At 39.5% G+C, this 24,426-nt stretch overlaps 1 protein-coding gene across 9 annotated transcripts in view; it reads left to right on the forward strand.

Moving 5' to 3' along the window:
• Positions 1-24,426, forward strand: part of CNKSR2 (connector enhancer of kinase suppressor of Ras 2) — a 209,142-nt gene that overhangs the window by 13,730 nt on the left and 170,986 nt on the right. For all 9 annotated transcript variants that reach the window (XM_048287674.1, XM_048287690.1, XM_048287658.1 and 6 more), the window contains exon 2: positions 22,648-22,811. In XM_048287674.1, the coding sequence (XP_048143631.1) occupies positions 22,648-22,811 (164 nt within the window). The remainder of the gene's footprint in view (positions 1-22,647; positions 22,812-24,426) is intronic.

Below are 24,426 nucleotides of genomic sequence, written 5' to 3' on the forward strand. Positions count from 1 at the left end.
GGACTTAAATATCCTACATTTAATTTTGCAAGAAACTCTTATCCCAAGTGCCTGAACAAAGTTACAGAAAATGGTTCTTTTTACTGCTGACTTTTTTTCCTCTGTGCTGCTGGACCCCCTTTATTGCTGGCATTTCTGGGCAGTTACCAGTATTGCAGTAGCAGGAGAAGGGGCTGCTCATCACCTGCTACTTGGATGATGCTACTCTGGCTCCTCCTTTTACTGGAGAGGGAGAAGCTTTAGTGTCTTATGTCATCTTTAGGTTCGGTGCACTGAACCATTTCTAACTGACTGTCTGCTTTTTTTAATGAAAGAAATTTGTCTTGTAACAGCTTTATATGCCCAGCTAATTAAAACTACTGTTATATTACTCGCCATGTATCCTGTTTGTTAGGCAGAAATTGTTTGCACTTTGACAGATTCATTTCTTCTTGATATTAGTTCTGTAGGATGCTGCTGTCTTGGACTTGTATAACTTAGAAATAATAACGCATTTTAAATACTGGCAAATACAAAGTTTTGTTAATCATTAACACAGCAAACATTTTAAGTTTTGTTTCGCTTCATAAGATACAGTTTGTTCTGCCAGTGTGAATGCCTTTGCCTTATGTGGAGACTAAGTTGAGTGACCTTTAGTTTGATACATGAAGCTTGGGAATGTATTTTAAATAAAGAAATTGTTACAATGCCATAATCCTTTTCTAGTAACCCTTTTAAAAGGAAAAATGCTCTTTTTTAGTTAAGAGGCAGGATTGTCTATTCTTTGTTAGGTACTCAATGGTGGCTGACATCTTTCAAATTACTTGAGGCCTTGTATGTTTGTTCAGTTGTATCCTCTTTGCAGAGCTCTGATTTCTTCCACACAAATCTGAGCTTGCACAGGGGGACTCGAAGACTGCTGTACTACCTGTCACTCCTGATTTGAGACCTGGAGGTCTGAGGAGCTTCACCCACCTGGGAAGCTGCATCAGCTCTGAAGACCGAGCCACCTCCTAAACAAACCATGCTTTTCCTCCTATCTTCTGCCAAAAGCTGTGGGGTGGATTGAGGATTAACAACCTCGTTAACTTTTGTCCCTGCTGTCAAGCAGTCCCTTGATAAAGTCTTTGGTGGTCATGATGATGCAGATTCTGTAGCACACTGAAAAGTAAAAAAGTCATTATTAGTAGTTTAAAATTTCACAAATGAGTTTTGTATTCAGTATATTGTTGACGGAGTAAGTTGGATTCTTCTTGTAAGTACAGGAGTCTTAAAAATCAAGATTGACCGCCCCCACCTACCCAAAGTAAGGGATGGGGAAGGCTTAAGTAGGTACCTCTCTTCATCCCTGAGTAAAGAGGATGTTGCAGCCTGAATGGCACCAGACAAGGTGAAGTAAATAATTGTGTAGATTATTTGGAGGAAGAGATCTGGTCACCCAGTGTAATTGCTCACACTTCTGGCTGAGCAGTAGAAGCCAAAACATTTTGCCATCTGTTTCACCATTATTCTGACTGAATGCAGGAAAGAAGAGACTATTTGTAATTCATAACCCAGTATGTTGGAAGAGGCCTGGTGCCAGAAACCAACTGAATGGGTGCCTCTTGTCTTAGACTCTGTAAAATGTAGGCCCTGTATAACTTAGTTTGTCTTATGTAAAAAGAGAGAGGCAATGTACGAACAAACAGAAAAAAAGATACTGCAGATTTTTTGTTTTATATAGATTATCTGATTAAATTATTTTGAGCAACAGGAAACCCTTCAGTATAAAATTCCTGCCTGGCATAATTTATAGGTCTGCTTTGATCTTGCATAGCACATTCTACTGTTACATTGATAAGCGCGACACTAGAGAACAGATTTGTATTGATGGAAAATAAACAAATACACCACCAAAACCTGTTTCAGAAGTTCCTTGAAGCTTTATGAGAAATATCAGAGCTGTGACAAAATACTGGTACATGGTGATGCAATGGCTGTGGGCTGAATCTGCATCCTGTTCATTCCAGGGGCAAGTGGGGCCCTGTAAGTCACCCATTATTAGTTGGGCCATAATAGGAATTTAAGGATTTTTAAAAGTGCTCTAAAGAGAATTGTACCACATCATCTGGTGAGTCTGTACAGTAAGTTCATGTGTTAAAAGAAGCTCAAAATATCAGTTTTGATATTCAGGTCCTCAAGAGTGCTCATTATTAATAATGTTAGTAAATGGTGATATTCTGGTAAGATCTAGCTGTTTTTTGCACCAGTATTTGGGATGTTTACTCAAGGAACATTTTAATGGGTATTTATGGACTTTCTCAAGAAAAATTTGAAATGACATTATCTTACAGTTTGAAACTAAACTGTTTCTGTTTCTGAGTTTGTGTAAAAGAAATTATGATATCAAGACTGGTAGGAAAAGCATCATGACATAGAAATTGCAGAAAACCAAAAGTAACTAATGCCTTGTATAAACTATACACCAATTTTCTTGTTTTATTTCCCAGTGGTAAAATATGATGACAAATGCTTTTGGCATTTACCGTAGGCCAAAGGTGGATTACTGGAAGAGCAGGTGGAGACGCTTTCATACTCTTGGTAGAGGGACTAAGAGATGGTCCTTCTGGGTCTCTCTTTGGCATTATTGGTGTGGGCACCGAACTGCTGATGTGGGAGCAAGGTGAATGTAGCAGGGTCACTGTGGGAGGTGGATCTGGTGCTGAGTCACCAGTGGGACAAGGGGACATCTCCTGCCGTAGCCCTGAGCTTCCCTGCAGCGTTCCTGGGTTATTGATGTGCTCACCAGGGGTCAAAGTGCCTGGCACGTGAGGCAGGCCTGCATCCAAAGAAAGGGAGTGATAAAGTCTCACAGGTAACAGAGAATTTTTTCAGGTTGGTTAATCTGTAGAAGGAAGGGGGAGGGTGATGGTGGTAATATTTTGGTTTTAATTAGAGTTAGGTTCTGGAATTGGTGACTGCCCTTGGACTGTGCGGAGCAGGGGAAAGTGAGAGCCTTCTCAGTGGAGGCGTGAGCTGAGACACCTGGTAAGACAGGTGGAAAGCAGTCCTATAGGGAGTCCCTCTGTGTCACCAGTGCTTAAGCCATCAGGTCTGCAATGTTCTGAATCTGACTGAAGCAAAGCAAAAGAGTCAAGTTTATTCATCACTCCACTGTGTAGTGAGAAGCTCTGTAACAATTGACAGTTCTGTTTTGAACACTCATTAGCGCTTCAGATTAGCTATTAAAGGACATGAAACATTTAATCACCATGTCTTTTCTTGTTAACAGTAGTCACTAGTGGAATGCTTTAAAAAAAATTGTAATTAAGTGAAAAAAATTGTACTTTAGCAATTTTACTTGGGATGCAGCAATTTCAATCATTGCAATTACTACCCTGAGGAAACTACAGTTTCTTCTCCCTTAAATAATGTTTTTAAACTCCTGAAATAGTAGCATAATAATTCTACATGTCATGTAGAAGCCTGGAAGATCCCCTCTTACTGCCTCTGTATGTTTGGGCATTTCTAGTGTGTGGTGCAAAGGTGGAACTTTTAGTCATGACTGGAACTGCTGATTTCTCATCTTCTAAAGGTCTGCTATTTAATGAAATAAAAGTGTGATACAGCAGTTTTCTGTAGCGGTGACACATTCATTGAATTGCTTTTCTATTCCCTAGTACTAGTTAGCTCTTAAAAAAGCTATTTGGAATAGACTTCTGACTAAGTTTAAAATGGAGCTCTCTTAATTATAGATTAAAGGAACATTTATAAGCCTCAGAAATCCTCAAAATACCGAAGCACAGACTTTTATAAGGTTTTCAGCTTGATATTCAAAAGGTTCCAGTAAAATAAAACAGCTAATTCTTTCAGGGGTCCATAATTATAGGACCTGTTTCTTAAATTGAGATCTATTCCTTTGCACAAAATCAGCAGTTAATCAAAATACTTTTCATGTAACTACTTGTGTTCTAGAAGTACAGAATATGTGAAAGATAAAAACAAGCATCCATTTTTAATAGTATGTTCCAGGGATCTCTGAAGGGAATGCCGTGGAAAATACCAGTGAAACTTTACTAATCAACCCATCCTTCCCTTTATGCTTCTAAATAGCCAAGACCTGTCCCAAGCTGTGTTAGGAGATGTCTTCACAATGAATTCATGCTGCTGTGATGACTTCTGCCAGCTGTGCTTTCTAGGAGCATGCAGCCGGCTCTGTACCTAGCGGTGCGTGTCAAGACGTCCCATGGCATCCCATGGCATCCCATCCCAAGGGCAGTGGAGGAGGCAGGCTGAAACGCTGAGTGAAAGTGAGAATATGGGGCTGTGGCTTCCTACAGTTTCTCCTCTGCTTCTGAAGGGAGTGGGTGGCTGTTCAGCATAGGGGAGCTATGGGCAGAGGTTAGGCGGGGTTTGGGTAGGGACAGGCTGTGGTCACACCAAAGTCTTCCCCAGATGGAGTGGATGCAGTGGGAGACTCAAGGTATCCACACTGCAAGGCATGAACAAGGGAGGAAGAGCAGTGGCTTTGTGCAGGGAATTTGGAGATGAGAGAGACGTGACTCTCGTGGGTGTTCTGCTTGCACTGATGAGTTGGGACTGGGCTGAGACATTCTTTTTTCTCTTTTCCTTAGCCACCCATGGAGAAAGACAGTGGACTGCAGGTGACTGCTGCAGTCAGAGGTCTTGGGAAGAACTGAGATGCAGGAAAAACAGACACTTTTTCCTATAAATGCTGAATGGTAACATTTCCTGTGAAACCTGACCGTGAAAAATAACCCCTTGTTATGTTTTTCCTGCATGCCAATGGGGTATATTTTTCTGTTGGCATTTAGAGGATGCTGAGTCATGAGGACTGGTTTTGCAGAAGAAAATCATCTCCTTCTCTCTGGAGCTTAACTTCCTCGATACAGTGATAGGAAATACAACCTCTTTGCAGGTCTGGCTAAGGTGCAACCTTGGTGGTAAGAGGTGGGGATAGTGACATTGGAGAGTAAGATGCAAGCAAAAAAAGGCCAGTTATTAGTAGAACTAAATATACTTTTGTGGGCTTGACAATAGAGAAAACATTTCTTTGCAAAAGGGAAGAAGGATCATATATACTGCACAGCTTGTAGAATCCTAAAAATACATTTATCCTTGGCAAAGCATCTGAAGGTGTCAGAAACCATAAGATGTTACAAGCACCTCACAAGGAGACATCTGGGACCCTGATTCTTGAGATTTCAGTACAGCTTTGGGCAGGAGAGCTTCTTCCTGTAGACAGTATGGTAAGATTTGAGATTCTCTGAAGAGATTAAATCTTTGAAATTTGATTATCAGCTGCTAATGTTCAAAACACTTGCAGATTTTGTTTTCTAATACATTCTATATGTATTCTATTCTAGCATCTATTCTAATGCATTCTATTTTTCCATTCTATAGCATGGAAAATTCTTGAAGACCAAATTCATTAAAAGTTAGAATTATTTTGCCAGTATTAAAGCTAAAATGAAGGAAGAAGTCAATAGGCCTTGTGGTTATATAAAAATGTATCAGAATTAATTTTGGAATGTATTCTAAAAATTAACACTGTCTAGTAATATGTATTTAATGGGAAACCTTTTAAAAAAATATCTCCAAATGGAGACGCTTTTGATATTTTCAAAGTATTTCAAGGTAATGACATAATTTTCTGAGACTGTAAAGGACATACTTAGTCTGATATATATATTACTTCAGTAATATCAATTCAATTATTAGGACATGATTAGCTCCACAACTTTCTGCTAGAATTAAAGCTGCACCACCTAAGAAGATATGCAAGCTCACACTTATGTAAAACGTTAGTGCGATCTGCTTTAGTTTCAGTAGGAGTATTCACAGTCTTGAAGTTAAAATCATGGATGGTCTCAGAAATGAGGCCTATATTTGAGAACTGCAATGTAGCTGTGGTACATACACTTTGAAAAGCTTACTCTGGGGATTTTCTGATTTTGACTTTTTTATTTCTGCAGCTTTAATACTGTATTTGTGCTAGCATCTAGCATTCAATTTGCACTTAGTTGTTCCTTTACTTTAAAGTAGTTACCTTATTGAGGGTGGTATGTTTCTGGGTTGCCAGTAGCTGTGAAAATAATGTAATAATGAATAGTCCTGTAAAACTACTTGTGTACTGGCAGAGGACCTCTGTTTTATCTGGGATGAAAGGTTTACTTTCTGGGAAGCTAAAAAAGCATTTGTTGTTTTTTATGCTTGTACCCTTGTAAACTCTATTTGTTCTCATCCAAGGCATTTTAAAAACATTGCTTTTGTTTAATTGCTTTTAATTGTTTTAAAATGTTTAGGTATTCACAGAGTGTTTTTTTTCCTCAAGATGGAAATAGACTTTGAGACAATTTAGAAAGTACAATTGCTACCAGCTTAGATATACGTTTAAGCTTGCTAATTTACTTGGTAAAATGATTTCAAAACTGAAAAATTGTAGGATCTAATGATTTAAGTTGGGCTGTGAAAGCCTCTAATCCTCCGTGTCCAAACTAGCCTTCCTCATCCTGTGCACAGAAAGAAGAGGAGAGACATTTTGGGATGGAATCCAATAGCATCAGGCCAAACACTGAAATATTGTTTGCACAGCTGTGCCTAAGCGGTGACCAAACTGTTAAACAACCTAGTGGGGAGAAAATGAATAGAAACTCCTGTTGGCCAGAGGAATGAGTTTCCTGGACAGTGCTCAGGACGTTATGAAGTCATTGCACATGCTGGGTGAAGGCTTTTACCCGTATTTTCCTCTTGTGCTTGGGAATGCTTCATGCTTCGCTTGTTCATAATCATATAATTGGCTTAAAGCTTGTGAACAGAGTTCTATACTGACAAATGATGCACTATAGTGTACTTACCTTTAACTTCAATTAGGGAACCTTTCCCTGCCAGTAAACTGCTTCACTGATGTGAGAGGAGACAGTGCCTGCATATCTGTCTTACTTCCTTGCAAATTGTAGATTATGAAACTGGACTACTGAGCAATAATTTAATCAGTGGCATCAGAAGAGCATTAAGCTCCATTAAATGTTGGGTCACCATCAATGTCAGATGAGTATTAAATTATGGCTTGCAACTTAGTAATACTCATCCAAAAACACAGTGCTTAGGTTCTTGGCAAGCATATAACAGTTTATTATGGAACAGATGCTTCAGAGCTTAACATATGAGTGAAGTGTCAACTTGTGTCAGAGAAGATGGTCCCAGCAGTAATGTGATGCTCAGACTTTGTCAGACATGTTAGTGAATTGCCCCCTACCTGAACAATGTGGGTTAAAATTATTTCATTAACAGCATCTCCTGTTGAATGCTTGGAGGTCAAAGCACTGCTCTGCTTGCCAAAGACTGGCTTATATAATTCTGTCTGCAAATGGTGGAGGTGCAGTTCTCCTGACAAGGAGGGAGGGTCCCTACAGGCTGCTCGCAGTTTGAATTTTTATGTAGAACATACACCATTTTCTTTCTGGTTCTGGCGCACCACAGCATTGCCAGCTTGGAATTCAGAAGATGTCTTTGATACCTCTATTGCTAGTCACAGATTTTCCAAGTAACATCAGTGAGGTGAAATTGGTAACTGGCTCCTTCTGGGTGGCTTTGCTAGTGTCAGCAGCAGCTCTCATGCAGCAACTAAATCTTTGAGGCTCTTGTCAGTCTGGTGTACAGCTCCTGCCACTTAAGAAAGTTGCATGCTGCAGGAGATGCTGACCTTGGAGCTATGCAGGGAGAGAGAAGGAAGAAAAATGGATGCTTGGATAAAATGTTTTTCCCATTCCTATTTAGGTGCAGAGATTACAGGGAGGAGATAAAGAGGAGAGGTTGGGCTGGGAGAGTAACAGATGTGCTGAGAATTTTTGCTGGTGATGGTGCTGGGAAAGGAATAAATTAGAGTGATGCTGATATAGGTAGAGCTTACCTGGTCTTTATGCAGCCTCTAGCTTGGTGGTAAGATGGGTTCTCCAAACAAGAATCCTAACAGGATCTCTGTACCTATCTGCTGAAGATGGCGCTTAGGATTCTTGCAAAAATCTTGTGTGTGGTTAAGATTTTCTTTTCTGATGGCAACTGCGAGTGCGCCACAGTCTTATGGGCACAATATAGTGGCAGGATGTTTAAAGGAGTGTTATATTTTTTTATTTATTAAGGATTGCGTCACTGGTGCTCTGGTGTTGCCAACTAGTTTCTTGTTGCTGTGCAGAAGCCATAGTACTTGTTTTGTGGCAGTGGGCTGCAGATGAAAATGCTGTAGTTTCCGCTGAAAACAGGACAACTGGCTAGAAGGCAGGGGTGAGTCCTATTAAGTGGCCGCAGGAGAGGCTGCCTGAGGTGATGGAGCAGTGCATTACAAAACCTCTCCAGTCAAAAGTCTCCAGAGTCTCCTTCTGCCCATAGTTTTCACCCTAAAATTAGGGGGTCATTTACTTGTTAAAAAGGACTGTCCCAAAAATCTGCATGTTTTTCTTTTCAGAGCTATATTTTTCTTTTCAGAACTATACCAATGATTTGTTGAAAGTTTGATAGTAAGCTATTAATATAAAACTTCAGATATTCTTTCAATTTTCTACTTGTCTATCTATTACCGTTTTGAAACTGGCTGTTAGGCAGAGAACCAGCTCTGAAGGGAACTTCATCAGAGCAGAATCTCTCATGAGAATTGCACCATATCTATATAGGCATTAGAATTGTCATTTCCTCTCTGCCAGAGCTTAACTTCATGCATGCTGTATTATAAAGGCCCTGTTATTTCTGAAATAGTTCAGGTTAGGAAAGACATTCTAAAAGAATGAGAAGTTTTAAGGTATTACTGTTTCTTAATGGGGGGATGAAGTAAAACACAATCACTGGGATGCATTTGATGCAGTGCAAGATCAGAATACAGCTGATAGATACATGGTTGGGATTTGGAAATCGTGGTGAAATTTTGTGTCTCATACCTTAGAGAAACACAAACTATGTGCTTCATACTTGGAAATAAAAATATCCTCTGTTTTTCAAAAAACCCCATTCTTAAGTCTTACTCAGAATGTTATTTTTTAGTGAGCCCAAAAGAATTTGTGGTAGGTAACAGGGACAGTCATTTCTTTCAGTCATTAGCAACAAGGAGGAAGGCATGCGAAGTCAGCCAGAACTAGTATCAGAATAGTAATTATTAATTCATTCAGGTTTTACAAGTACTTGAAATTATCCAATTATGTCTGTCCAACCTTTTGTTTCAGGTATGTTTTAAAGAATAAATATGGAAAAAGGAATGTCTCATAGAGTAGAAAAATTAATACATATAACAAGTCCTGTTAAACTCAGCAGAGTGAAAATTAAGGTATTTTCTTTCACCTTTTTTGTTTTTGTCTTTTTTTTGATTTTTTTATTTTTGTGGCTTTTGATAAGGTATGGATGAGCTGCTAATGAAATACCCAGGATTTTTATTCTGATCTCTTCTTGCTTTTCAATACAAATAATGCTTAAATGTGTAGGAGACAATGGAGCAAGACTAGGAAGTATACTACAGTTGGCTATATCCACCTAGCATGGGAAATGCTAAACAGCACTTAAAATAAATCTCCTGCTGATGTCTTGTGGAAATGGGCAGGAATATCCATAATCGGTGCACTTTATCCCATGCTGACTGATGCAAGTATTTTGTTCTACCAGCCAGGGTTGTTGTAGAATAAAGGATGAAGATCACAGAAAGAAAGCCCAACCTCAAAATTATGTCAGTGGTAAAATTTCACCTTTTTTTTTTTTTTTTTTTCCTTTTATCTGATAAGCTGTGGCATCAATAAACTAGAGCTGCAGTTGAACCCTAGGTTTGGTTGTTTGCCATGCCTTCCACATGCCTTGGGGCAAGGCTGTTTGTCAGTACAGCTAAGGGAAATGCAGGAGAACATCGCTGTACCTTGTGCTGCCTTCTGGAGGGCTCTGTACAAGTAGAGCTCTCAGTGGTAGAATGTTGCCTGTGATGTTCCTGACCTCTTTCTACATGAATTGCTTGGGAGGCTGTGTGGCGTGCATCTTGCACCTCCCCACAGACTATTGTTGGTGTTGGCTGCAAGAGTGAAAAGTGTGGGGATTTCAGGTTATTCTTTGGATTTTCCAGCATTAGGCCTCTGAATTGGTGAAGTAAATGCCTGTGTATATATGTGCATTATGAAATGTTAGTAACACTAAATGGCAGCATTTTGCACAAATGTATTTAGTGTGTAATATTAATATTCAATGAAGTACCTAATCTTGTCTTCGGGAAAGAAGTTTAGGGATGGGTTTCATACCATTCATTTAGTGCTATGCAGTTAATAGTTAAAAATAAATTGTTATTATTTTTGTGTGCTCACACATTACTTTCTATGTGAATGTTCATTTCTCTTTCCTGGGGATATAACATTGACAAGACTTGAAAGAGACTCATATGTCGCTGTAGATTAATTCAGTCTTTGAAGGGTCTAATTCCTAGTTACTGCTTTTTGCTCATATGGATAAATTGTACAAGCAAGTGATTATGCAAAATGAGACTAACTAAAGTTTAGCTTGTCACTGCAACAGATTTTTTTTTAAATTTATTTTTATGTATTTACAACTTAGGCAAAACATTATTTTGAAAAGTATATTGCTAAAGAAAATAAAAACCCAGCAGATATATTTTGCCATGATCCAGTTGTTTGCACTTCCACTTTACAAGCTTGCAGACCATGTTGTAGATTTTACATGATGGAATGTATTCTTCACTTTTAGTGAGTGAGAGGAAGAGTGGGGAAGAGCAGGCATGTAAAGTTATCCTTGCATGTTCTCTTATGTAAAGCTCTCTGCTTTGGATATTGTTTGAAGCAGATTGCGTTAGCCAAGAAGCTTAAACACAAAATGTTTTTACTTCTTAACATAGTCTGGATCTGTGCATATCAGAATGTAATAAAGCTGTATTTACAGGAATGTTTGTAAAGTAATTTGAACATATTCTGTCCAATTATGGTTGGTGTCATTAGGGTTCTCTCCTAGTTCTGAAATCCTTCCTTAGAGGAGGCAGATAGAGCCAAGAACGCTGGATAGTTTTGCTGGTTGTAGAAGGAAAATCAAATGTAAGGAGAGGAAGAGTAATTTGAAGCATGGATGAAGTCATTGTATAAGCACTCCCAACCAAGCCTAGCATCTTGGTCCCCTGTTGCTCCAGAGAGAGGTTCAATGTAAGTGTAGCAAAACTACAGAATTGCTCCCGTTGCAAAATGAATTGCCTTGCTTTTAACTATGCTGCTGGGCTTTATCAAAACCACAGACCCTCAGTGAGGACGTCACCAATTAAATCTTGAAGCCTTATTTGAACCATTAGCAGATTTCTCCAGTGGGTGGGAGACAGTGTAAAGTACAGAGGTAAAGCAAAGCTTTAACAACTGTTGTATTATTTTTTCGGGGACACAGTGTTCCAGCTTGTGCCAAAAGGATGCCTTCTGGCATAATAAATTCTTGGCAGCAAAGCTGGTTTTCATCATGAAAAACTCTAATAAAGAGTGTGGAGGGGTTATTTGACAATTTTGCATAATAGCATATATTAGTCCATGTGAGGGAGGAAGAAGAGGAGGGCCCTTCGTGTAACAACAGTGTGTTTAATGTGGCTGCTCCAGAACATGCTGTAAAAATGCAAATATGGGAAGGCATTTGAAAGGACGACCAGTACTTATTTACTTACTTGACTGGTGTCAGGGGTGTGCTTGGCTTACATAAACATCTTCTGACAGTCTAACATTATAGGGTTTTTTTCCCTTTAATATATGATTCATTTATATTTTGCAAAGGTGTGGGATGGTTACTTAGGCATCATATGTGAAGTGATGAATATTAGAAGTATAGTTTTCCCTTTCTTCTTCAAGACACTCCTACACATATTGAAGTATTTGACCAGTGGTTTTAAGTTACAGATGTTTCTTTGTCATGTGCAGGGGGATGCACAGCTTTTTCTGCCCACAACTCTAAAACTATCCCAAGTCTCACACTGGGCTGAGTTGTGCGAACTCATTCTAAAGAGCTTCAAGCCTGGGAATTGCATGGGCGTTGCAAGAGGGAAAATGAATGGGAGGGAGTTCACTCAGAGTTTGAAGAAACTTCCCCTCCTGTCCTGCCTGCTGTGTGCTTGCACATGTGATGGCTTTGCACTTTCTGTAGTTTTATGGTGTGAAGCACAGCTGCAAGTAATCATGGGAGACACTGAAAAGCTATGGAAAATTAAGACTTTCATATCTTAAGTCCTGAGGGAATGTTTCAGACTTAGCCCCTTCTAAACTGTTGACAAAGCCAATACCACACCTATTTAGACAAAGCCTTCCATCCCTAGGGAATATGGTGGTTGCATTTCAATGCTTACAGTAATATTGGGGAATTTGATAGTTTGTTGTTATGTGGTGCAAAATTGTTTGGGGGCAGGTGCTGCACATTAGTGCAGTTGTGCTCAGAGATGTGCAGCTGTAGCCCAGGGCTGGGACAGATGGAGGGCTGGTTTGCTTTTGTCCTTTCCAGTTCTGACGCTGTTATCATGGTGGTGTGCTTGAGCCTTAGTGGTACTCACTTCATTAATATCATTAGTGCTCAGTGCTTGCTAGAGAGATGTGTTGGAGAAGTGATAAAGCCACATGCTGTTACGAGATGGGCAGTTGTTTCTCCTGTGTAAACCAGTGGTGTAGACTCTTTGTGTGCTGGTACCAGAATATTGTATGTTTGGGGATAAGCTGTGTTGTAATCTTGTAAAGTTGCCTTGGTCCAGTACAAAGGTAAACCTCCCGAAACTTTGAAGTCAGAAGGACACTGCTGAGAAAAGCTTTTTGCTGTGCTCATTCATATGTTGCTTTGTATTGTATGGGGATCCAATTAGTAATAAAGTTACTCCTTATAGTTCGATGCATAGTAGCAAATTTTTAGGAAGCATCACATCCCTACAGTGGTAGTGATACAGACAGCTCTTTTACAAAGAATCATTTTAGAGGAGAAAAATGGTAGCATTTGAAATTTTAACATTTAATGAAACACAAATCAAATAGATGTTCATTAATGGTATTTGGATCCCTAATTTTATAATGGTGGTTGAAAAATGCCTATATGCTAAGGTAGTTGCAATGTATTCTAGTTTACTTGTGATAATTGGAGCAGGAACATGGTACTTTGAGAAAGAAGTTAAACATTGTTTGGACCCAAGGAGATTTCCCTTTCCTGAGGTACTTTGCAAACTTCATGTGAAGAATGAGGGGAATGATTGTGAGAGTATGAAAACTGCAAAGTGAAACAGAGTAGAAGTAAAAGTAGCTGTTGAGGGATTTGCCTTTATTAGCTAGCCTGCGTGAATTTCTTGGGAAAAGAGAAGTTTATTGAGCTTCTTGGGTCAGGGCCATGTCTCCTTGTGTGTTACTTTGTTCAGTCTCTAGTATTATGGGACCCTGAATGAGACTAGACTGGCTGGATTCTTAAAAATCATAAGCCTGGATCATAAAAATATATTATTACACATAAAGTGTCAATGTCACTTTTGCCTCTTGCTTTTTGCAAAGCTTTGGTTGTACATTCCTGTCATCAAAGCTGTTTCAAAAATCATAAGGGAATAGACTTAAGTAGGAAAAAAATCAAGGCAATAATGGCATTTCCTCTTTGAAATTTTAGGGGAGTATTTAGTTCAGTGTTTATAGTCTTACAATCTTTATAATGCTTGCACAACTTTTTGGAGAACTTCTGGGTTTGGTTCAGATATTTCCAGTTTGTCTCAAGATGCCTCTCCTATTGGGCTGAACTTCTAACCCTGAATTTAAAAATCTGTCATTTTATACATTTTACTATGAAAGTGAATGCAGACTTTCTCATCCCATCCCCACTGGGGCTGTCCTAGGCCCCTAAAGCTGGATGTTGTGTTTATCAGGAGTAAGTGAATGTGTTACTTTAATTTTGCTCCACTTGAGGGATTCCTGATATTTAATGATGCTGTGGATTGTTTGGCTCCTCTCCCTTCCACTGTCAAAGAGATTTCTGCTGCCATTATCAGCTGCACAAACTTTTCAGCACACTTCAGCATTTCTCATGTGCAGAGGCCACAGCTGTAGTTGAACAATGTGTTCGTTGTAATCCAATAATGAAAGTCCTAAATATAACAATAATTATAACCCCTTACATTGAGAACAATATTGATAATCAGGGATACTAATCCTTGAATTTCATAGAAATAAAGCTCGACACTGGTTGTTGCAGAGCACTGCATAACACTGTTATCCATGTTTTAAGATTTTAAATACTTTGCGAAACTAGTATGTGCTTGTGTAAAGATTTGGCTTTGCTATACAGATGGGCATAATGGAAGCAAAAAGTACACAGAGAAATACGAATGATTACATTTATCAACAGCTAAACAGAACACTGGATATTGTTCTTGTAATTAACATGTCTATCTTGTCATAATAAGCTCTGATTATAAGTAGTCTAACTTATTTTATTAAAATAAGCCCTATTGAACACAGCACCCAGTTTGTTCTTGTGTATTTTTAAGTCATGCTTGTAATTAGTCTACATGTATGTTTTTGGTTTCTCTGTCTCCTTCTTTAATTTTCTTTTTTCAATAAAACACTTTTAATACTTGGTCAGTGTGAAATTCTTTGTAAAGTAGAGCTCTTGATGAGCCATGTATGATCCACAGAGTCTTGACGTTTCTGCAATTTTCTGATGAACAGAATTGCTGTGTACTGCCAGCATGGCCATACAATTAATATATCCAGGTCTCATAAAAGTTTGCAATCTCAAAAAGAGAGTGTATCTGTAGGTACAGAAATGGCAAATCCTTCAGAGTTGGATTCCTTGAGCAGGATTTAATTGCAGAATTCATAGTGACTTGAGACAGTACGTCTTTGATCTCAGACTTCTGTTTTGATCCATTGCTATCACAAATACCACTCTTTGACTCCCAGGTTCTTGCCTAGTGCGATGCTATCTCCTTGTTTGCTTGTGGCTTTTTCTTTGACCAATCACAGGTCCTTCTCCTGGGAAGGACCTTAAAAAGAATAAGTCGAGGTCTAAAATATACTTCTATTTCAATTCCTTATTTTGTGTATCTCTTCATGAGCCTGGTGCTTCCTTATTTACCTCACGGCTGTACACAGGACCTCTGATCTCATTGCCAGGGTCTTGATATTTGTAGGACCTTTGAGAGAGGCTGAATTTGGATTATGTTGCTGCTTCTCATGTTCACATCTTCTCTCTTTTGAGTTTTTCATTTTACAAACTTAACACTTCTGGATGTAGTAGTATATACCCAGTGGATATAAAGTGGGTTTTTTAATTGTGTTTCTCTTTCAGTATCTAAAATAATAGTTTTTAGTTAGCAGTAGCTTTCAGCTAATGTTTTGACTGAACATTTGAAGGTTCCTAGTAAAAAATACATCTAAACTAAACTGCACATAGAAAACATGTAATCTTCTACTATATTCTATGAATATGCATGTTATGCTTGAAGGAATAATTATTTGGATATTCTTGGTAATTTTTAATGTTTTTCTTTAATGCTTTTGGAATTTTCTTTTACTCTGCTATAGTCAGAGAGAGGGGGAGAAGGCAGTGAGAGACAGAATAATTCTATAGAGTAAAGGACAGATATGTTTTGCAGTTAGAGGGCTCTCACCTGAAATTAAGGTAAGCAGTGCACAAAGTGATTGTCCAGCTCTTTTGCAAATACTGCTGTAATCCAGACATTCTTTTTTTCATTAATCCAATACCTATTCCTTAATCTGCCTGCAATTAATGTGTTGGGGGTTTTTTTCCAGTTTCAAATATGTCATAATGTTTTTTCAATTTGCACTGAAAGCTGCTTCTGGTGGTTCATTGAACATTCTTCCTACTGTGCTCCTCTGGGATGGGGCATTACTTTTTTGCAGCCATCCTGTTCACAGTAGGCATTTGCCATCCACTGCACTTAAAACATTCTGTTCTTTGCACCGTCTTCTGGCACTAATAACTGTGACATCTGTTTGTCACATATGAAGCCCAGGAGGTGCTGAAGTCCCTGAAGCAGTGAGCATCCCTTACGTGAGCATCACTTCCGTGGGCAGAAGAAAATTGTCTTTGCCTCTCAGGTGGGGAAGCAGCTGGCTTGGCTAACCCCTGGTTTCTATGGTGACATTAAGATTGAGGGACATGGAGAGTTTCCAAATGCCCATCTCCCATGTGCAGATTGTGGGGGAAACTGGCCTTTCCTAGTCTTGCCTCTCATGCTGTGGTTCTGAGGAGAAAACGTGAGTGGGGATAATTGCCTGCTGTGACCTGCCAGCAGTGTCTGTGCCCAGGAGCAGCTCTCTGGTGGAGGTGGAAGAGAGGGGGTAGTTTACTGCTTGGTTGCCTTGCTCTTTGCCATAACTAAAGCTTGTATTTTTGTACAGTTAAAATGAATAGACTAGTAGCCTATCAGCTCTGGATTAGTAAAGCCCAGGTGCAAATGCATATGTCATAGCAAAATGTTTTAACTTACCAGGAACTTAGCTGAATATTCAAGTTTGAAACATATGTAGACTGATGAACAGTTTCAAAGGTGGTCAGTCCTTAGGAATAGTTGGCTTAAATTTAATGCATATTTAATGGTGAGCAGGGATAAAACAGCTGTAACTTTTGAGAGGTCATTTCCATCATGCTAGTTTAGGTAAAAATTTTGCAAATAGTGTTTTGCAATATGAAAAGGCATTGGATAGTGCTGCATATATGCACACCCAGTTTATATTACATTCTAGCTTACTTTTCTTTTTCATGGCTTGGTAAATTCTGTGCTATAGTCCATTGCTTGAATTTGTATTTGTTAAGGTATAAAATCTGATGGAGTTCAGGTACTCTTTCTGTTCAGATTTAAAGATAAATTTGCTTGCCTTATATTTAAAGAAAAAACAAAAGCCTGTCATTTTGGTTTTTTGTTGTTGTTGTTGTTTTGTTTTGGTTTTTTTTTTTAGTTAAGCTGTGTGCCTTTCCCTCCCATGCAAAACTATTCCGTGTATTGTTTGTATGTTACCGCTTTTCAGTAAGTGCTGTGTTTACAGAACAAGGACTTGCTCAGGGAAGTTGTCAGTTTGCATCCTCACTCTGATATACCAGGGGAGTAGAAATATATACTTCATTGTCAAAGTTTCATGTATGATAGTTAAACCTGTAATGTTCATCATCTTTTCCTTAACCCTAACTGAAAAGGTGGCTGATAAGGACAGAAAGTCTGTTATTTCCACTGTTGTTTTCCAACCTTGAAGAAAAGTTCTTTTACTGCTGATTTGGGGAAGAATATTCTATCTAGTTGCCTCTGTTTTTAGAACTGTATCTTTAGAACTGTGTCTGAGCAGCTGATTTTTAATTCAGATCTAGCCATAGAAAAAGCCTACTTAATGTTTTTTAGTCTCTTAGAGGTGGGAGAAGAGACTGAACTGCTTGCAGAGGAGGAGCAGACTGAGATCAGAACCTCCAAATATATTTAATGGAGAGGCTCATTTGAGTTTGAATTACCACAGATGTGCATAACGTGTTGTGGCACTGTATTACAGGGCAGTTTGTTAGTTAGCTTGTTTCAAAAGATGACCTGTTAACACACATCAAAATAAGACAATACTTCAGAATGATCATGAAGTTATTAGTTAGGAGACTGTGAGCATGGAAGATTTCTCTGGAGGGTCCTGCTTATTCCAGAAAATCTTGTGAATAAAAAAATGAAATTAAACATTTCTTGATCAGTTTCTGTGATGCTCTTGTAATAAAAGGAATTTTGTAGAAATCTGTCTGATTTGCATCTGTGAACCAGTAAAAATTGTTAATGATTTGATGAACTCTGAGTAGGCCCATACAAGGTAGAACTCAATGAGAGAGTAAGGGAAAAAAAACTCAGCTCTGGTATGTTCTACTTGCAAGATAAACTTTTCTAGAGAAGTTTTGGGTTTTTTTTAATGCTTAAAGCATTAAAACATGCACAGTTTGTTTTGGAGGAGCTTTTTTACTTTTTTGCTGGTTTTATGTGTTTAATCCCACAGGTGAGGTAGAGCTTGCTTTAGACTTAACAGAGTTGTTCCTTTTCTGTCAATGCACAGAATGGTCCTTTTGTGTACATAACATCTCAGGTTTACACACCAGCTAACAAAGATGGGCAGTGTATTAACATCTTAAATGCTCTTGTAGGCGAGAATCAAACGAGCCAGGTAATGAGTATATAGTAGGATCTGGACAGCATTGCCAGACTCCATGGTTGATAGCATGTGGGGCAGGGGAGTCCTTCTTGACTAGTTAGCATCATTGGAGGTCTGTGTTTTTTCTGGAACTCAAGACCAGCAATCTTTCAAGGGGAAAAAAAAAAGGTTATAGTATATAGTTTCCTTTAAAAAGTAGGTTTAAAAGGAAGAGGACTGTCATCATACAGTTTAAGAGGACTAGTGTCATACTTAGCCTCTCTTACTACTAGAACACCTGTGCCTTTACATGTACGCAAAAAATCTTGCAGTTACTTTGGGTATGGAGCAGAGTAGTTGAATATAAGACTATTACTTGTGTACTGACATCACAGAACCTGATTTGGATATACTCTGGGGCCTTAAGCATCCAGAACATAATCATGAACCTGGCTTTTGGACTGAGGCCAATTCTTAAAGCACCCAGGAGTGCTGGATACATGAGAACCTTAATCTCACCCATGGCCAGGAACAGGGAGTAGTGCATCAAGCCGAGTTATTTGCTGGAATTCCTGTGGTATGTGGGTTGGGTGACATCCTCTCATATGACGGCATCTGGGGGAAGAAGCAGAGCAGACCTTGACAGCTAGAAAAATTGCTAACTATGTTGAGGTTGGGTGGATGTTGGACTTGCAAGAAATTAGGAAAAGACAGTGCTCTTAAGAAGTTATTTTCGTTTAGCTTCCTCTCCAGGCACCTGATGTTTTTTGGTATATCTTGTCCTGTCCCAAGTTAATGGCATCATCTGCTGGGAACCCTTGTTCCCTGAAGCTCCCCTCCTGATGATTTGAAGGCAGCAGCAGCTGTCTGGCTGTGTTGTGGCTCTGGGGGTAAAAGGTGTGGGAGAGGAATGCTGGCCTGTTTTGTTGGCCTTATTATTATCATCATCATTATCATCATCATCATCATCTGTGCACAGTTTTGTTTCCAAAAAGAAGAGCTCTTCTTTAATTTAGAAATAAAATGACAGAAATAAATTACTTTAAAAGGATGTTTAGGGAATAAGGAGAAGTATTTGTGGCAAGCTATTCTGAAGATGTCATCCAGTATATGGTCAAATTATTTTGTTTTTTCCTGGCTGTAGTTTCTATGAAATTGGTGAGTCAAACAATTGTCAGTAATATTCTTGTTGTCTTAAACTTTTTTCTTACCCTGTAGGAACTAAATTCATCCATCTAGATTACATCTGAATGACAAAAATATTTAGGTAGCAGGAGGAGGAAGAGTAATGCCTTTATGTAGAATTATCTGTCAGTAACTGTTTGTTAAGTGCATCTGTCATGTCTTATTCTGGATTTGTGTTGATAGTGCCTTAACTGGTGATTCATTTTTTGATACCTGATGATGTTGATTATTTTAATGTTACTCTTATTCAGCAGTCTATGTAACCAATGTGGGTCTTAAGTTTAGGTAAAGCACAAGTACACTGAGCCCCTCACCCAGATCATCAATAAAGATTTTAAAAAGGCCTCAACACTGAGCCATGGGGAACATCACTTGTGACCAGCCACCAGCTGGATGAACTCCATTCACCACCGCTCCCAGAGCCCAGTCATCCAGCCAGTTTTATACCCAGCCAAGAGTACACCCATCCAAGCCATGAACAGCCAGTTTACCCAGGAAAATGCTGTTGGGAAGCAGTGTCAGAGGCTCTGCTGAAGTCTATGTAGACAATACCACAGCTTTTCCCTGATTAACTAAGGGGGTCACCCTGTCACAGAAGGATTGGTAAAGCAGAACCTGCCTTTTCTAAATCCATGAGGGCTGGGCCTGATCCCCTAGTTGTCCTGTATCTGCCATGTGATTGCACTCAAGAAGAGCTGCTTGATGAACTTTCCTGGCATCGAGTTCAGACTGACAGGTCTGTGGTTACCCAGCTCCTCTTTGCAGCACTTCTTGGAGATGGACATCACATTTGCTGACCTCCAGTCAGCTGGGATCTCTCCAGTTAGCCAGGGCTGCCGGTATATGATGGAAAGTGGCTCAGTGAGCACTTCCACCATCTCCCTCAGTACCCTTGGATGGATCCCATCCGGCCCCACAGACTCGTGTGTGTCTAGGTAGTGTAATAGGTCACTGACCATTTCCCCTTGGATTATGGACACTTCATTCTTCTCCCCATCCCCGTCTTCTAGCTCAGGGGGCTGGGTCCCTGGAGAACAACTGGTCTTGTTACTCAAGGCTGAGGCAAAGAAGTCATGAAGTACTTCAGTTGTTTCTTCATCCTTTGCCACTGTGTTTCCCTCCACATCCAATAAGGGCTGAAGATTCCCTATGGCTCTCCGTTGGTTGCTAATATATTTATAGAAACACTTTCTTTTTTCTTTTATGGCACTGGCCAAATTAATTTTTAGTTGGGCTTTGGCCTTTCCGATTTTCTCCCTGCATAACCTCATGACATCCCTGTAGTCCTCCTGAGTTTCCTGCCCCTTCTGCAAAAGGTTGTAAACTCTCTTTTTTCCTGAGTTCCAGTGAACGCTCTCTGTTCAGCCAGGCTGGTCTTCTTCCCCAACAGCTCAATTTTCACCCAATCACAGAATGACAAAATATTCTGAGTTGGAAGGGACCCACAAAGATCATTAAGTCCAACTTTTAAGAGAATGGTCTGTACAGGGATCAACCCCCCAACTTTGGTGTATATTAGCACTATGCTCTTACCAGCTGAGCTGATCTGAGCAGCTGCTCAGAAGGGAGAGGGCCTCTCCTGCCCTTTTAAGATTTCTTTCCTGAAGAATGGCTTGAGCAACTATCGGATTAGAAAGAGCAATGAAATGAAGGCATAGCTTCAAGTGCTTGATTAACCTAGACGTTTAAGTGGCTTTGTTTTGGAGGCAGAAAAACAGGCAACAGGCTCTGGAAGGACATGGTTGAAGTCTGCTGGAACTGGGGACTTTCTCCTGTATCTTGAGGCTGGAGTGTTTCTTTTACAGCATGTTTGTGTATGGTTTAGTTTCAGTGTGTGAGTTCTAGAGGTTAAAGCCCTATGAATATTGTGTTGGTGTAGCAGGGACAGAGTGTGGGTGACTCTTGTCCAAGGGCTGCACCAGGAACGACAGGCTGGCCTGGTACTGGGGCATCCCTGCCTGCAGCATGTTCCTCATGCGAGTCTCTTTTGACGTGTGGCTACACCCTAAAAGGCACGAATGAGAACCAAAAATGCAACAAAACCAGTTTCAGAGAAGCTTTATGTTGTATACCAGGGCTCTTACAGGATAACTGGGGCTGAGCAGTCAGATCAGTCTTCTATCTTCCACTTATCTTCAGATTTTTCAGACATTTTGATTAGCAGGTAAGAATGTTCTTGCTTCCTTCCAGTCTAATGAGCAGATGTCTTTTCACTATTAGGGGTTTTTGAAGACATTTGTCAGAAAGGTTATATCTCTCAGGAATCAGCAAAATTAATGCATTCAGAGTTTTGTCAGTTCCTGTTGCTTGGTAGAAGTCATGTTGATCCATTGGAAAGTATTCAGACAGAAATGTTAAATGGACCACCAACTATCCGAGTCTTACTTATCCCTTTGGTACATGAGTGTACATGCTGCAGAGCTTCCCTGTACTGTCTGGCTCTCTTGGGCAAAGATTGATGGGCAAGAGATGTGTGATGGATTCTCTCACGTTCTGCAGTGCTCTTTGCTCCAGGTGAAAACATGTGGTCAGCCGCATGTCGTTGACTCATAATTGAACTGAAAAGGTAGAATATGGATGCCCCCCAAAGCAGGACCTCTACAACCCTGCATTCAGCCGTGTCCTGAGCAAATGTGCTGCATGACCTTCTAGGATATTATTTGGTACAATGGGCCTGTGTCTGCTTCCTGATCACTTTGTTCTGAGAAGTGCACCCAGGTCTTGAGTGGCTTTTCATGCTCGTTTGCATACTGTGACTCCTTACAGGTTCTCTTTGTGGTATGTTGAGCTGGATCTGCTGCTGCACTTGGGTCCCTGTTTTTGCATTTGTAGTGTTACTGCCTTTCCTATTCTTTAGTGCTCTTTGCAGCTTGTTTTAGCGGCTGGCATGATCTGTGAACTTCCAGTTGACTCAGCAATATGTGAGTGACCTTGGAGTAGGAGAGACACTGTGGTGTGGTGCCACTTTCTGTTTGACTGCGTGTTCCATTGTTCTCCCCTCTCCCCTCACCCCTCTCCCCTCTCCTGTCTCCTTCCAGATGTGATGGAGGCATCCCTAACATACCTGTTATTAGGGGCTGCCAGATTGACATTCATAGCACAGTAAACTACAAGAATTCAGGGCTTTGGTCGGGGTTCAGGAGCAGTTGGTATCATCCACAAGTGAAAAAAACATGGCTGCCATAGCTCTCCAAATCTTAAGGTTTCTGGGTAACATAAGGTTTTTTTAATGTTAATATACTTCTCTTAAAGATAGGACAAGAATCCTCTGCTGGCTTAATTTTTGGCCAGTTTCAGTTCCTATGGCAGTACAATGTTGCTAACTTTTTTCTTCCCTTCTTCTGTCCTTTCGTTTCAGGTCTTGATGATTGCCTGCAGCAATATATAAAGAACTTTGAGAGAGAGAAGATTAGTGGTGACCAGCTACTGCGAATTACTCACCAGGAACTGGAAGATCTTGGGGTCACACGGATTGGCCATCAGGAGCTTATCTTGGAAGCAGTAGACTTGCTCTGTGCACTGGTAAGCTTCTTGGGGCAAAGTGGGGAGGGATGAACAGTGTTTGCATATTCACACTTTCTGTGCTCAAATTGCTAGTCCTAAAGGCTATCTAAGCAGCTCAAGAAACTCCTGATTTATAATGTATGAACAGTTTAGCATTTTAAACCAGGGGCAAGATAAAGGGAAAAGTCTATTGATAGAATGATGCTTGTTAAATAAACTGGTATCAGAGATTTAGGGCTTGCATATCTGTCTTTATAGAGTAAAAGTTTGTCTGAAATCACAATAAAGCTAGACTGGGTTTGGTATGGAATGTAAAATAGTTATATATGTGAGTGGAGTAATGGAGTATTGGTTGCTCTTTACGAACAAAATGTTCTGATGTTAACCATGGCATTCTTCACTGATCCTTTCATGCAAATTATGTTTTAGATGATTTCTTGAGCCTGATGAACCATAGCTGCTCGTATTTCACAGTAGAAAGGATTAAATACTGAAATCATGATCTTATATGTAAATAATATATAATTTTTTGATGGAGCATACGGAAGGATTTTGGTAATGGTCTTTTCAGTCAGGTCATGTCGTGCATAACTAGGATTATCTGCTCAGTGAGGGGTGTGGTGCTGACTTCACCCTTCTTAGGAACTTCTAGTGTAAAGATTAGTGATAGATTGGGCACACTGCATTCTCCACTGTAGAGAGGATTGTGAATAGCTCTGTTAAGATGTACTTCACTGCCTAAGGTGGTGTTTTGTGGGTTTTTAGTACATATTATTTTTCAAGCCTCAGAAGGAGCTTTTAAGAAAGCTGAATCCTGGGAGAGGCAATCAAAGATGGTAGGCTGAAAGGCTCTTCAGAAGGGCTTGTCGGTTCTCTATATGCAGCAGCTTTTCTGAATACCCTCTTGTTGCATTTTTGGGGTGATGTGAAGTGTAATGAAAATGAGAGAGTGAAAAAAATAAAACATACCCCCAAAAAAATTTAAAAAAGGGAGAGAAGGGCTTTTTCATACAGGAAAACATTTGATTTTAACCACAGATTATCTTCTGTAGAATACTGTTTCTGATAACATTGCGATGTGACTCAGTGCAATAAGTTAACTCATCAATTAGTTTTTTAAATAAGGAAGTTGCAGGCTTAAAAAAATGCTACTGATATAGAAAGGAACATAAAGAGAGTTATTCACAAAGTACTTTTTTTATCAGACAGTGCAAAAGAAAACAAGAAAGTAAATACTTCAGTTAACTGGGAAAGATAAAGTATAAGTTAGGGTGAACACCAATGACCATTTTTCCCAATCACACAGAGAAACAGATTGTGGCTCTTTGAAAAATAAAGTACTTTTACAGAAAAAAACCCCTTGTTTATTAGCTGAAATTTCTTTTTTCCTTGGTATGTAATTACAGATATTATCTTCAGACAAACAAACACAACTTGTCATTGTAGCTTCTTTATCTTAGGCAAAAGTATATGGAACTAAGTTAAATATAAAATAAGGAATTTGTAGCAAAGGCTAACACTGCATCTTGAATGCATGCAGTAAATCTCTCCCTTCCTGGTCTTTGTTGCACATACAGTGTTGTGTGCTTTTCTGAATTTGTCTTAAAGAAAATTGCTAAAACACATAGCTAAA

Source organism: Corvus hawaiiensis, chromosome 2, assembly GCF_020740725.1.
Source record: "Corvus hawaiiensis isolate bCorHaw1 chromosome 2, bCorHaw1.pri.cur, whole genome shotgun sequence".
In the NCBI taxonomy this organism is placed as follows: domain Eukaryota; kingdom Metazoa; phylum Chordata; class Aves; order Passeriformes; family Corvidae; genus Corvus; species Corvus hawaiiensis.